The sequence below is a fragment of the Malaclemys terrapin genome, chromosome 10 (assembly GCF_027887155.1).
Source record: "Malaclemys terrapin pileata isolate rMalTer1 chromosome 10, rMalTer1.hap1, whole genome shotgun sequence".
Lineage (NCBI taxonomy): Eukaryota > Metazoa > Chordata > Testudines > Emydidae > Malaclemys > Malaclemys terrapin.
The window spans coordinates 68,532,573-68,548,055 of NC_071514.1; the positions used below are offsets into that span (position 1 = coordinate 68,532,573).

Here is a 15,483-nt window from a genome sequence, read left to right on the forward strand (position 1 = left end):
TGCAGTTGGCCATCGTTTCCCAAATATGCCCCAGAATCCTTTTTCACTGGCTCTAATGCTCCTTCAATGAGGTGCAATGACAGTCATCTTGGGAGACAGGAGGGAAGCCCAGCTTCCCCACTTCTGCTAGAAGCAGCAGATGTTCCTCCTCGTCTCCCTGGCTTGGGTGAGCAGTGCTCACTCACAACTCCCCCTCTTCTCATGGGCTAGTGCTAAGAACCCTTCCCCTTCTGTCTCAGTCTGTTTTAATCACCCCACTCGGCATAATGGAGCCTGGGACACGTCCGAGATCTAGTGGTGCCTTCTGCACAGGAATGAGCTAGAAATAAGAAAACATTTCTGAAGCAGGAGTTTGGAGTTCGCCCTCTTCCTGGCTGGAGAAGCGTGGATTGGAATCAGACCATTGCTGAGTCTGACCATCACAATGCTATTTCGTCAGACTCTGAGATGTGGCATCCTGGGAGATATGGTCCCTTCTTGCTGTATGGGATAGGTGGCAGCCTACTTAACCTATCCCTAAGACTGCCCCTGATAGTAATACATCCTTGTTGTTCCATGTGAATGAATATAAACCCAAATCATTAACATTACATTTCATGATGACAGCCAAAAAGGAGTGAAAAAACTGCTCTTGCTAACCCGTTCAATACACTATGGAACATTGACTGCATAGCAGTACCCAGAAGGCTCCACGCATCTGGATGACTGTATGCCCACATGCGCCACTCCCCGATTCCCATGGCCTTCCCCACATGACCTAAGCTAGGAGTGTGCCGCTCCTTAAGAAATCCCTACCTTCACCTCGGACCAGTGCTGTGCAAAAGAAAGTAATGACCAAGCAAATGAGAACATAGCCTGCAACTAACCTGTATAGTGGCATTTATGGAATATGGCAGGAAAGAGTGAGCAGTGTTGAGAATGTTGATAAGGGTCAAAGAAACGAAGGCTTTCTGAGCATCTAGGACATGCTGCTTGTCCACCAGGGTGTAGACCGCAAACATGGCAAATGCAATCTGCAAGGGAGCAAAGGGAAGGCAAACTAGTATTCACAGACCGGCAAAGCAGTGCTCAGATGGTGCGTCATTCTCCCAGGACTCATTTTGTAAAACCGCAGTGGCATCCGCCACACCCATTTACGTTGTCCTGTGAGTTCTAGAAGCTAAGTTTTTATAATCTGGTGACAGTTCAGCCAATTTGATTGTGCCACTTATTGTGCTTTTGAGATCGTTGCAGCACTGCAAATACAGTGAGATAGTGACATGAACATTCCCCTCCAGAAGGCTATCCTAGATAATGTATGTTGCTGGGATGGGACAGCAGCAAAGGCAACAGTGCATTATAAAAAAATATTGAGGCCCTGATCCTGCAGTGAGCTTGGTGTGGGTGGACCTCTGGACTTGCACAGAGCCTCAGGCCCTTGTGGGCCCTGTGTGAGTGTAGAGATCTGCCTGCAGGGAACCCATTGCAGAATCAGGAAAATAGACAATTAATTTCTCTGGGCAGGCATCTGTCTATTGGATTTGTCTATAAAGTGCCATGCACAGCTATGGTGCTAAGGGAATAACAGGCTGTGTGCTGTAAAGGAGAGTGAACTGCTCACCAGGAATGTAGATGAGTGGAAGGAAGACAGAGACAGCGAGAAGAGGATCTGAGAGCTTTTTAAAGCTTGAAGCTCTTGCTTTCGGATACCGAGTACTTTCTCCATAAAGGCTTTCTCCCAGCCATAGAGTTTGATGATCTTAATGTCACTGAGGATGGCATGGGTGAGTCTTGCTCGGTTATCTTTATGGTTCATCTGGTCCTCCTAAAATAAAGGCCCATTGAGGCTGTCATTAGGAATGCTGAAAATGTCACTCTTCCATCTTTGTGAACACCACCTTGAACCTAGCTGTAAATTCGGAATGGATCTCCGGGCCCTTAAGTAACATGTGGGCCCTTTGCCTGTAGCTCTGTAAGGTTGGATATTTACTTTTGTAGCTTCAGGCAATTTAATTGTTTAGTAGTAGCAGAAAAACATTAAAATTTTGGTCTATGAACCTGCAAAATATAATCCTATTAGAGAGCTCACACTACATCTATAAGCAATCTTCAGAGGCTTTGAATGTCTGGGATCCTTTCAAACAGCAACGATCAGCATGGATAACAAACACTGAGCTATCACTTAGTCACATCTCAGTGCAATTACAATATACCCACATGTAATCACCTCTGTTTTGTTCCTTATCCTTGGGCTCCATGGGGTTCTTACTTGGGTGAGAATGATGGGATTTAATCTGTGAGGCTAGATCTTGAATCCCAGAAATTCACATGCCAATGATAACATTTTGCAGTTTTAGGAGGCAAAAAGTACCTGAAAGTGACTTCTTTTCTTGGTGATCACGAAATTCAAAGGCAAAAGAATTAAAAATACAGCAATTGCAGTCAAGGCAGATGGTCCCAGGAGCTGCCAGGAGAGAAGAGGTGAGATTGCCGTAGAAACACAAGAAACATTGGTGAAATATTTGTAGAGATACTAGTTTTCCTGGTCACTTTGTTCTTTGCCTGTTTTCCCACTTGAGGCTTGTGTCTAACACCCTGTAGTGGGGTGGCTGCCCCACTCCGATAAGCCGGGGTTAAAAGCAGCCAAGCTAGGCTGATTGGGGAAGCAGCCACAGCTGGCCCTGATAAGAGGGCTGTGGGCCAGGAGCTGAGGAAGTCTCTCTCTCCAGCCCTGGAGGGAGAAGGGCTAGCTGCTTGAGAGGAAGGTACCTGAACTGGAGAAGTGCTGGGGAATAGGACAAGGGAGCTGGAGAGCTCCAGCCTGGCAAAACCCCAGGCTGCAGGCCTTGTTGAAGGCCCACAGAGGTACTGGGACTGCAGAGATACAGCCTGGGAATAGGCAAAGGCAGCAGGTCCTAACCCCTTTCCAATGATGAGTGGCCATTACAGACTGCAGACTGCCCCAGTGAGCGGGGGCTAGATGATGATTGGCAGTAGCCACTGAGGCAAGGTGGGTTTAGAGGGTTGGAGATTCCCCAGGGAGGGGAGACCCAGAGCATGGGGGTACTGCTGTGGCAGAACCCTGAGGTAAAGGGCACCCTGGTCTGGGAGGGACATGGGGCCAGCGGCAGGTGAGACACCTGCCTGCAGAGGGCGCACCGTATGCTGGAAAAGAGCTAATTCCCAGGACAACCAGCAGGAGGCACCGTGCTGGTAAGTCACGCTTCACTGCACACTCCTTTGGGTAATCCTAGAACTTTCCTCCTCCTCTGCCTTCAGGAGTATTTTAATGAAGACACTGTGACCAATTCATCCTGCTGCCGCCTCAGCCCTCCATGAGGATTCTGGAGTGATCATGGGCCTTACTCAACTGTGCTGATGCAAAACACCTAAGTACTGAATTCAGAGGCAAATCCTCCTCTCACATACCCCGGGGGAAGCTCATTGAAGCCAATGATGTGGATGGAGACTTGGCCCAGTGATTTTATTTTCATAGACTATCTCATAGGTGGTAATGTTTTTTATTTTGATGAATTATGTTTATTTCCCTGAAGGAACAAAACAGTCATGTCTGTGAGAGATCCAGAAACGTGCTTGAGAACCAACACTTCATTGCTATTTCCTCTAGCAGCCTTTGGATGCATTAATGGAGACATCTAGTGGCTGGCTTAGGAAAGTCACACGGGCCAATGCTGCAGGGTCTGGCTGGATTTAAATCAGCTAGCAAAGTGCAACAGCAATGTTTTATTGCACTAGCTTTGGACCACTGGATATATGAGTGCAAATTTGACGTGAATGGTAAATTATAAATGTTTGGCTCTCTTAGCGTAGTGTTTAATGGATCTCTGCTCCCTTTACAAATCACCTCAGTGTGCTGGAGAGGCCAGTACTGGAATAATCACAGTGATGCATGCCTGGGGCAGAGGTAGGGTGGTAGAATTGGCACTATGCCAGTTTGCATTACTCCTGGCTCTAGCTGATTATACCAGTCTCTGATGTTCATGTGAGCACTAATTACTCCCAAATGAAGAGATGGACCAACATCTCTATATCAGTTACCTGCAAGTAACCCCCAAATACCTCCGTGTTCCCCCAGACAACTAGCAACACCATCTCCAGAAAGGCGGTGATGCTCAACATGACATACAGTTGTTAATTCACTTTCTGGTGCTGTAATACCCTTCCAGGTGCTAACAAGAGCATGGGCCATCCTAGTCAGCAAAGCGGGGTAATGCAAGTCTCTCAGGACCCCAGTCTTCAAAGCTGCCTGACTTTACAAACATGATCATCCCACCCCACAGGGTGCACGATTTCATCTGGCAAAGAACCAAATAGGCTGAAACAGAAATGCTCGTGATTCAAAACTGGGGGCTTTATTCTGCAGAAATATAATACTCCTCATTAAATGTAGGGATGGAAAGGTCACTAGCATTATCTAGCTCATCTCAGTCTTGCACTAATTCAGGATCATTTATATCCTAACGTTGGCACGTAGTAAATCTAGTTTACCCAGTAAGCCTACAACGAACATTTCTCATAACAGTACCACAATGATCGCTCTCATCAAATTGTCTCACTGACTTCATGGGAATCAGCCTTTAGGATAAAGTGTAGGAAAGTTCACATTGCAGGTCATACTCATTGTTATGTTTTAGGGCAGTGCCAAATAACTGAACACCAGAACCATGAAAGTCAGAGAGCTGGAAACAGTTATAGTATTGATTGTGAAAGGGCAACATATTTTTCTTCTAAATGGCACCACCGGAAGGAGAGACCCCTTTTTTTCCATGAGCAGGTTGTAAGAACAGTTGCATTCACTGTCTTTATCTCGGAGATCAGATTGAACACTGGAATCCACAAAATTAAGCCAAGAACTGTGTGTTGTGTGGGTGGAAGGATGAAGCAAAGCAAGGCATCCAGTGAAGAATAACAAACAACAATGAAAAGACACATTTAAATGTGTGGGGAAATTCATTTTTCCTTCTAATGAGTGTGTGTGTTTGTGTTTGCTTTATACCACAGAGCTCAAAGATGGATGGGAAAAGAGACAGATGGAAATATCAGGTTGTTCTGGGCAGCAAACTTCACACCTGACTCATGACAACTTCTCTTTACCATTGATCTCATGAATAGGAACAGATAGACGTGACCATCTCTTACCTGCCACAGGAAGACAAAGCAGATGATGATCCGAATGGGAGCAAGCCAGGTCCCATTAAAATATATAATGAGATCCATTAATCTTTGCACATCGACACATACCAGATTGACAATTTCTCCTACAGTTGCTGCTCTCCTTGCTGCATTTGACATGACCAAGATCTGGGGGTGGGATGGGGTGGGGGTGGGAGAAGCAAGAGCCCAAACAGTCAAAATCAGCTTCTGTTCAGAAAATAAATAACCAACTTCATGCTGAGGTCAAAGGGAAGAAGGATCAGGCTCATAAAGAGGCCAAGTACTAGTCACTGTAATATCAAGAACGAAAACATCATTCAGGGTCATGTGACTTCACCCTGCAGATGAGTCTATTCAGTGCTCAATAAAAAATGAAATAATGTCTAGCTTGCTCGGCAAAGCACACCTTTCACCCCCTGCTCTCCAGTCCTTTTTTTTTTTTTTTTTAGATGTAAGAGCTACTCCATGAACCTCACAACAGCAAACGGGACAATGCTTTCCCCAGATCTCAGAATTATTTGCTAAAAATAGCTCTTAACTATTATTCATATTTGGGGTAGAAGTTATTACTTACCATTGCATCAAAAACATTAGTGGTTGATAAGAAAAACAACTCCCCAAGGGAAAAGCTGGCTTACCTTTCTATACACTAGGCCTGTGACTGCAGTCTTCAGCCTCATTCCCAGTACAAGACATACGTACATGTAACGTTGTTCAAACAGAGTCTGGAGGCAAGCTAATAGGAACAGTAACGTTGCATAGAAATAACCTTTCCAATTTGGGGCTTCTCGGTCCATGATGAACTCCAGGAAAAGGCTGCAAGAGAACGTTGAGCGGATGGATACAAACTGAGATTACAAAATACATGTCCCTTACAGCAGGCAGTATTTTTAGAAAGGCCTAAACAGTGGGGATTTTTTGTCTTGTCTTTAGCAAGGCTACAGGCTTTGTAACCCTCACTGGCTGATATTTGTCAGTAAAACAATAGAAGGCAGGGCAAACAGCCCAGCATCCCAAGTATGTAAAATGGCAGCACCCAACCTAGTTTTTGTTTTATTTTACTGCAGGTCAGAACATTCAACTGCTCCTTCTCATGCTGGAGCAGAGATGTCCTAGCATAACACTTTCCCAGCACGGTACGGTGCAACTGCAGTGTAAAATGATCTACTGCATTTAGGGCTGTTGATTAATCGCAGTTAACTCATGCGATTAACACAAAAAAATTCATTGCAATTAAAAAAATTAATTGTGATTAATCACAGTTTTAATCACACTGTTAAACAATAGAATCCCAATTGAAATTTATTAAATACTTTTGGATGTTTTTTTCTACATTTTCAAATACATTGACTTCAGTTACAACACAGAATACAAAGTGTACAGTGCTCACTTTATATTATTTTTATTACAAATATTTGCACTGTAAAAATGATAAACAAAAGAAACCGTATTTTTAATTCACCTCATACAAGTACTGTAGTGCAATCTCTTTATCATGAAAGTGAAACTTACAAATGTAGATTTTTTTTGTTACATAATTATATTCAAAAACAAAACAGTCTAAATCTTTAGAGCCTACAAGTCGACCCAGTCCTACTTCTTGTTCAGCCAACCGCTAAGACAAACAAGTTTGTTTACATTTACAGGAGATAATGCTTCTTATTTACAATGTCACCTGAAAGTGAGAACAAGCATTCGCATGGCACTTTTGTAGCCAGCATTGCAAGGTATTTACGTGCCAGATATGCTAAACGTTTGTATGCCCCTTCATGCTTCGCCCACCATTCCAGAGGAAATGTTTCCATGCTGATGACGCTTGTTAAAAAAAAAAGCGTTAATTAAATTTGTGATTGAACTCCTTGGGGGGAGAATTTTATGTCCCCTGCTCAGTTTTACCCGCATTCTGCCATATATTTCATGTTATAGCAGTCTCAGATGATGACCCAGCACATGTTGCTCATTTTAAGAACACTTTCACTGCAGATTTGACAAAACACAAAGACGGAATCAATGTGAGATTTCTAAGGAAAGATACAGCACTCGACCCAAGGTTTAAGAATCTGAAGTGCCTTCCAAAATCTGAGAGGGACAAGACTTTCAGAAGTCTTAAAAGAGCAACAATCCGATGCGGAAACTACAGAACCCAAACCACCAAAAAAGAAAATCAACCTTCTGCTGGGGCATCTGACTCAGATGATGAAAATGAACATGCATTGGTCTGCACTGTTTTGAATCTTTATTGAGTAGAACCTGTCATAAGCATGGAAGCAAGTGCTCTGGAATGGTAGTTGAAGCATGAAGGGACATATGAATCTTTAATGCATCTGGCACGTAAATATCTTGCGACGCCAGCTACAGTAGTGCCATGTGAACACCTCTTCTCACTTTCAGGTGACGTAAACAAGAAGTGGGCAGCATTATCTGCTGCAAATGTAAAAATGTTGTTTGGCTGATTGGCTGAACAAGAAGTAGGACTGAGTGGATTTATAGGCTCTAAAGTTTTACATTGTTTTATTTTTGAATGCAGGGGTTTTTTTTGTACATAATTCTACATGTGTAAGTTCAACTTTCATGATAGAGATTGCACTACAGTACTTGTAATGGAGGAATTGAAAAATACTATTTCTTTTGTTTTTTACAGTGCAAATATTTGTAGTAAGAAAAAACTTAAAAATGTAGAAAACATCCAAAAATATTTAAATAAATGTTATTCTATTATTGTTCAACAGCGCGATTAATCGCACGATTAATCACAACAAATTTTTTAAATCACTTGACAGTCCTAATTGCATTTCTTTTTGGGTTGCATGAGTTGATCGGAAATATCAGAGAAATCAATGGCCACATTCATTGCTGATATATATGTGGTATAAATACCACTCTGCTGCAGTCAATGGTGTTTCAGGCTCTTATTCCACCTGCGAACTGGGTTTGACTCGTCTGAAGTGATACTATAATGCATTTTGGTGCTGAACCAATACTGTTGCAGAAAAATACTTACCTGAAGAAGTAGTTTTTTAAGAACTGTAGGGGGGCATTATTCTACTGTTTATAATTTATCATTGGATACAAAGCACAGAGTCTTTCAATTCTACAGTTACAAGTGCGTTGTCTGCTCTCACGGTTTTATATGGAGTCTCATGATAGCCAATGTGTTCCTTAAAGCCCCAGCTCCTGGAGTCATGCAATTAAGAGCCTCGGCTTTCATTTTAAAAACAAGTAGTAAGTTTCTAGTCCTCTGGTCACAGAGAGAAGCTTGAAAACATGACCTAGGTGCACTGCACCCTAAAAGCTCAAATCCCACAAGCCAAGTAAAAAGAACCCCAAAGATATTAAACATAATTTTTACGACAATTTCCTGAAATTTAGGAGCCTGACTCATGATATTTAAAGACTTGGATTTGGCAATGCTGCAACAGCTTGAATCTTGTTCCCATCAGTGTTGACGAAAAGTCACGGCCATCTGATGGCTGTTTGGCAGCCTGTGTGAAATGACTTTTGTGATGTGTATGTACTATACTGAGACCATTATACTGGCCCTAACTGCCACCTTTGGTAACAAAGAGACCAACAATTTTCAGGACTTGGAGGTTTAAGTCTCTCTCTATGTGACAGAGATTGGAATAACCTGGCAGAGAAGTGCAAGGAACCTTGTGTTATGTGGCCAGTGCCACATTTGCTTAGCAAATAAACAGAGGATTTAGCGATCCAAAGATGCCAAATCTGACACCTTTCATCAGCATAAAAAAATAACGTAAGGAAAAAGTAGTTAATGTAAGGGTATGTACAGCATTTCCTTCTAGACAGTCATTCCTGAATGTGCAAGTACCTCAGTATCTTTGGGACAGAAAACAAGAAGACGTCACAGATGACTAAGCTGAGGGTACCAAGAAGGAAATAGGTTCCAAACATGTTCCAAAATGCTTTCAACAGTGGCTCACTTTGACTCTGTTCTGGCTGCAGTAGAACCTGGGTCTCTTCTGTCTCAACCAAACCAGCTCCACTTTGTTGATCCTTCTTGTACTTGATGGATTCTGTGTTTCTAAAGAAATAAACACAAAGAAAATTGGCTGCAAACCAAAGAAGGCCTGAAGTGTTTGACTTGGGCTGTCAACAGCACTATAAACACCCCACACTTGGAATCAGGGCTTCCCAAGTGGCCTGAATAGTGAGTTATTTATTTGTATTGTGGCAGCACTTAACAGCTCCAGTCATGGAACAGGACCCCTGTAAAAATACAGAACAAAAAGATGGTCCCTGCCCCAAAGCAGTTCTGGATATTTGGACATTAAAAGATGTTCCCCAGTAGATTTCAACATAGTTAAGGTCAGATGGCTCTAAATGATAAATGGCCAGAAGATCACCTGGCAGTGGAAAGAGCCCAAGGGAAGGGAAACTCCACAAAGTTCTCCTTGCCGGGTATTCCATCCACAGGGGCTGCCTTCCCCCTTCCACTAGTTGAATGAGTTGAGGATTCAATGGCAGTGACTCCATTGCCCATTCCCTTGTGCAAATAGGGAATACAATGGCCCTGGGGCTGCCTCATCTCTGAAGCTGCACAAACAGCAGCAGTGCAGCTTCTTTTGCACCCTACCACATTCAGCCCCCACGGCGATCTCCAGCACACAATCCCTCACATGGGCTGAGCCCTGGTGTCCAGGATTTGGCCCTATCAGCATAAACCCCACGATCCAGTCTTTAATGAGAACTAGATGGTGTCAAATGGGGCTCTGAGGTGGTGTGTTAGCACCTGGGAAGCTGAACATGCTAGCTCTGCACTAGCTAGAGGAGAAACTCCCACCGTCTGGAACAAGTACTTACTGCTTGGCTCTGTTACAGTACTTTTTCCATTCTCTTTCAAACTGGGAAACAATTTCCTCTGAGGAGTTTTCTTTCATCAGTGACCATAAGTCGTCTGCTTGTAACGGCTGCCGATAGCCTTTCCAGACTAGCCTGTAAAATAAATGGTTAACGGTCCCAAGCACAGAGGATTGTGTGTCCAAGAAAAATGTTCAGTTGATTGGCCTTAAATTAGTCCTACATATTAAGCCTAATTCTCAGTTACTCCGTTCTTGAGCTTGGGGCAGGGACAGAAAGGGGAGGACAAAGGTGATTTTAAGCCCACTTTGCAACCTCCGTGTTCTTGGGGCCATTCAGCGGCCTTGTGTGTCCCCCTCCACCCCCCGCATAAATTAGATCAGCCCTGAGGTTGTTCAAACTTGCATTCTGCTTCCCATGACTCCTGTGAAACAGAGACAGGGCCTTGGCCTATCTGAGAGCAGGCCCATTGGTTGGGGGCATCTGGCACTGTCCTTCCATTCTGCATGGTTGCTGGCTGCCCCACCCCTAAACATTTACAAGAATATTTTAAGTATTCTCAAAAATTTCAGGAACCACTTTGCTCATGAAAACTAAGTAGCAGGATGGTGCAACTTCATGATCTCTAACTACCCTGGGGCCCTGTAGAGATTGAAAGAGGCTCTCCTGACAGAAAGCTGGGATGTTAGCAGAGTTGCAGTGATCATTTTGAAGGGTGGCTGGATTTTTCCAAGTCACAAAGTTACCTGGGAAAATTGTATACTCAAGTCCCCTTCAAATCCAGGTGTGAAAAAGGCCTCTACTGCGCTAGCGTAACTCAGAGCACAGTTTGAGCCCTGGGGAGTACACATAGGTGTCTGAGGAAAGAATTAGTCTTGTTGCAAGGAACTCTGAGCTTGTCAGCTTTGCCACTGTCCCTTAAACCTCAGCCCAGATCCTCAAAGGTATTTAGGCGACTATCTCCCATTTAATTGTAATGGAGTTAGGTGCCTAAATACCAGCAAAGATCTGGGCCCTTCTGCCTTAAGCTGATGGAGCTTATCCGATATTTTAGAGTAAACGTCTCTTGCCACTTGTTTTCTTACCCAGAGAACCACCAGAAAGTGATTTTGGAAACAAAAGAGGCACCAAGTTCTGGACACGGACTCTGTGAGAGGAAAAACAGACAAGTTTCATATGTAGAAATAGTCACGTACTGCATAATACACAATATCCTGGTTTTGCCCCACCAAGAAATGATGTGCAACTTGCTTGTGTTAAGGTACTAAGACTATGACTGCTGTAAGCAGCAGATCTTTACTAATTCAAATCTGAATAAGGCCTGAGCTGGGAGCAAGGGGTACCTTTTCTTCATATTATGATTTACAAACACTAATTTCATGCAGGAGTTGGGCTATGACTTGTTTATAAAAGATCAAGTATTACTGCCATGATTGTAGTGAAGGGAGATGCAATGCTGGCTGCACTGGGAAGGCATGTGGCAAATGTCAGCACGGTATGGTAACAGCACTGAAAATGGAAGTGAGATGCGTGGATAGGGATAGGTCACTAGTTTTTCAGAATGTACATATGAAGCATGCCATCAGTATGCCAGGTTCAGCACAGGCAGAGACATGGTCCTGTGGCACTGGTTATATAGTCTGTCTGGTCATTTGCACTGTAAACCCTTTTCTCTGATTTGTCCTGTGCAGGGCAAAGCAGAAGCATGTTAAAAAAATACACTTGATTCTCAGGATCAACTATTTCCAGGAGTGATTTTCCGTACTCTCCCTTTGGAGAGATCCACTTACATCTCTCCCTATCATCTCAGTTCTTCCTGAGCAAGGCAGTGAACATAACATGGAATGCGCCTCAATTTGCCATTAAGATCTAATTTTGCACTTTTAATAAGAGCTGTTGTTTCTAGATAATTGCCTCTATTGTGATACATTAACCTCATGTGGGACTACATATAGTATTGGTTAAAGCCGCTTTGTTTTGGCTGTCAGACACAAAATGGAATCCTAAGTCATTCTCTGTGTGTACAGTACAGAACATGGGATGCTAGTAGGAATAATACTTGAGGCCCATTTCTATTAATGCAGGCTGACATGGGACCTTCTTACATCAAATAATTTGTTTTAAATTGCCTCACTGGCCAGTTCTGTTGTTGTTTGTTTGTTTGTTTGTAATATTTTATTACAGAACTACTTAGGAATTTCATGCAAGTATCAGGGCCCAGACACAGGGAAGAAGTATAAAACCACAATCCTCATCCCAGGGAGTTCACAATGTGGGTGTCAGTCCGGATGCAATAGGTGGGAAAAACAGACAAAAGAAGGGTTGATGAATCAATACAATAAATAAATAATACAATTTTAGACTTATGTTTTCAACCATGTCCCCTGCCGTAGACTGCCTCTGTTTTTGGTACCAAACTCAGAGAGCTCGGGACTGCGTCTCAGAGCTGCAGAGCATCTGCAACTCCAGTTGAAGTCAATGGGAACTAGAGCTGCTCAAAGAGCCAAGGGCTGCACGTTCAAAATAGACAAATTTAGACTAGATACAAGGTGGACATTTGTAACGGAGAGGTTAATTAACCAGTGGGACAAATTACCAAGGGTGGTGGTGGATTCTCCATCATTGGAAATTTTAAAATGACGGTTGGATGTTTTTCTAAAAGACACATTCTTGTTCAAACAGGCATTAATTCAGGGAGGTCCTATGCTCAGGGCATTACAGGTTAGACTAGATGATCGTAGGTCCCTTCTGGCCTTCTAATCTATGAAACCTCTGAAAATCAAGCTGGGGACCCGGAAACCTTGGCATGCCAAGTTACTAGGTTTTTTTTTTTTTTAAATACTGGTCTATATGTAGGCTGCCATGTTTTCATCTCAGACATTCATCTGAGCTGCCCGTTTCCAGTGGGCTCATTTGAAGAAGTCAAATATACTTACAGAGTCATTGACAGCTTTTGAGAAGAAGGGAGGCCAATCGGTAAAGAAGAACAGTACGACCTCTACTAGCAGCAGGATAAAATAAATGTAAGAGGTGACATGACGGAAGGGGTCCTCTGCGAAGCCCTACGAAAAAGAGAATTGCTGAGGTTGAGGTAAAATACTTAATGTGAAATCACTAAAGAAAGGTGGATTCACACACTGTGTAAGCCATAAGCTCTGAGTGTTGCTGTGGATGTGTGCCATGTGTATTTCTTGCACCAGTTTCTTATAGAGTGTGCTATATAAGAGTTAAATTACTGTTATTGATACGGAAAACTCATGCAATTTGAAAATCACAACACATGCACTAACAAACCACTGGGGGGAGCTGGAGTGTAACTATAGTTTAGACTAGAGTAAAGGTTTCAGTTGGGGTTTTCGAAGGTGCCTAAAAGAGCTAGATGCTGAAATCCCACTGTAATTCAGGGGGATTTGGGTCCCTTAGCCTGCTTTGAAAATGGCAGTGTCAGGCTTTGACTAGGCAGTTTCCAGTAAATGTTTATGGCTGCTTAATTTAAACTAATGCAAGGGGTTGAGTCCTGTGAGGATATAAATTCCCCATTCACCTATACTTCAAAATGGAAAAAGGCCATTCCCTGGTTTTATTCTAAATAGCGTGTTCTGGAGCTGTTTGGGGAACCTCCACTTGGGCCTCATAATCCGCTCTGCGTCTGAGACAGGCAAGCAGTGTGGAAGAATTACATGAGTGAGAAATTATATCATGGCAATAAAAAGAAGATGGCAATGTCAAATGCCTAGCATGTCCCTAGAGTGTGGGACTAATTAACATTAATTAATTCAATCAATATTAATTCAATACAATAGTGAGTTCCCACCATCCTTGTCTTGTGGGAGTGTATCATTCTTCTGTCTGTCAGTGAAATATAGGTGCTGATTGGAACTTCTGATCTTTCCCTGTTGTCACAGAAAGATTCACCTGTGGGGTTTATCACTTAGGAGAATGACCAGTACTGGTAAGTATCAGGTCCATAAATCTATCCAGTGAGTTTTAACATATAGACGCTCAACCTAATGAAACCAAAACAGCTGATATAAAAGATCTACAGCAGAAGTGGCTCTCTGAAATCAAGTTGCTCTGCCTAATCTTGTCTACACGCCCATGCTGTACCTCTTTAATGATACCAGTATAGTTAATGCAGTACAACTCCATAGTATGGACACAGTCATACTGGTATAAATCTGTTTATACAGGTATAGCTATTCCCAGATGGGAAAGGGAATAAACTTTAACAATATAAGGCGCCTTTATACTAGTAAAACTGTATCCACCCTAGAGGCTGTACTGGAATTACTATACTGGTAAAAATCCACATGCCCTAACTGACACAGTTCTACCGGTACAAAATCTATGTGTAGACCAGGCCTTAGTAACAGCACTAAAATTCAAAGAGCATTTTTCCTTTGATTTGTGTGTGAATTGGGTGCTCAGAAAAGCTGTGGGGCCTGGAGATTAAGGTGCTCTTTTCACCCATAGAACAGATGCAGCCTGGGTAGTGGCAGTGCTAGTTTCTTTCAAAGGGCCTGGCCAATGCTCCTCACGCATAATTCAGTGTGGCTACTTGGAGAGAGCAATTCAGTCTACTGCCCTCTTTAGTTCTTGGCCTAATGGCCAAGACGGCAAACAAGAGGGCCAAATGGAGCCATGCTGTTGTTAAGGCTATGTCTACACTGCACTTTTGTTGGTAAAACTTTTGTCGGTCAGGGTGTGAAAAAAACACACCCCTGACTGACAAAAGTTTTACCGATGAAAAGCACAGGTGCGGATAGTGCTTTGTCAGTGGGAGACGCTCTCCTGATAACCGCCTCTCATTGGGGATGGTTTTATTTTGCTGGCAGGAGAGCTCTCTTCTGCTGGCAAAGAGCGGCTACATGGGAGACCTTAGCAGAAGCACATGCTGAAACTAGAAGTTCTGCTTACCCCTTCCAGTTCCTGTTGAATTTTAGAACTAACAGTCACAGTAGCAGCCAGGAATGACAGCAGCCAATAAATCAACAAGATACCCGAAGACTGAACACCCTTCAGCCTCTCAAACTGGGTGAGAAACACTGCAGGGATCTGGGAAGAAGAGAGAAACAATGAACACTTTCAAGTTAATGGTCAATAGAGGTTATTGTCTGCTGGTGTCAGATCAGTTCAATGTTAATGGGCTGAACTATTGTTCCCCTTATGGTAACATTTAATTCTACCACATGTAGGTTGTGGGAAATGGAATCCTCTCTCCTTTTGCCTGAGGCCACTCTGCAGTCACTACTGCAACCTCAGGGATGCCATAGCCTCTGCTGCATCAGCTCCCACATGGTGCTTTGGGTCAGTGGAGCCATACAGGTGCAGACTAAGTGACCACACCACTGTGCCAACCGTGGCCTGCCACCATTTCATGCAGCACCACAGGTGAAGCCTCAGAGAACACAGCTTCACAGTGCACAGGTTTTTGCAGACAAAACCAGCTCACCTATAGAACCCCATCAGTCCTGCTGTCGATTGGGTCTTCTGCATCCACCAATGGTGAGG

General features: G+C 43.3%; 1 protein-coding gene across 1 annotated transcript in view; it reads right to left on the reverse strand.

Moving 5' to 3' along the window:
- Window positions 1-15,483, reverse strand: part of ABCC6 (ATP binding cassette subfamily C member 6) — a 47,919-nt gene that overhangs the window by 25,742 nt on the left and 6,694 nt on the right. The window contains exons 4-13 of the mRNA XM_054043052.1: window positions 14,890-15,027; window positions 12,909-13,034; window positions 11,058-11,119; window positions 9,976-10,107; window positions 8,984-9,196; window positions 5,793-5,970; window positions 5,140-5,301; window positions 2,351-2,443; window positions 1,601-1,804; window positions 867-1,013 (exon numbers count right to left, since the gene is read on the reverse strand). Coding sequence (XP_053899027.1) covers window positions 867-1,013; window positions 1,601-1,804; window positions 2,351-2,443; window positions 5,140-5,301; window positions 5,793-5,970; window positions 8,984-9,196; window positions 9,976-10,107; window positions 11,058-11,119; window positions 12,909-13,034; window positions 14,890-15,027 — 1,455 coding nt within the window. The remainder of the gene's footprint in view (window positions 1-866; window positions 1,014-1,600; window positions 1,805-2,350; window positions 2,444-5,139; window positions 5,302-5,792; window positions 5,971-8,983; window positions 9,197-9,975; window positions 10,108-11,057; window positions 11,120-12,908; window positions 13,035-14,889; window positions 15,028-15,483) is intronic.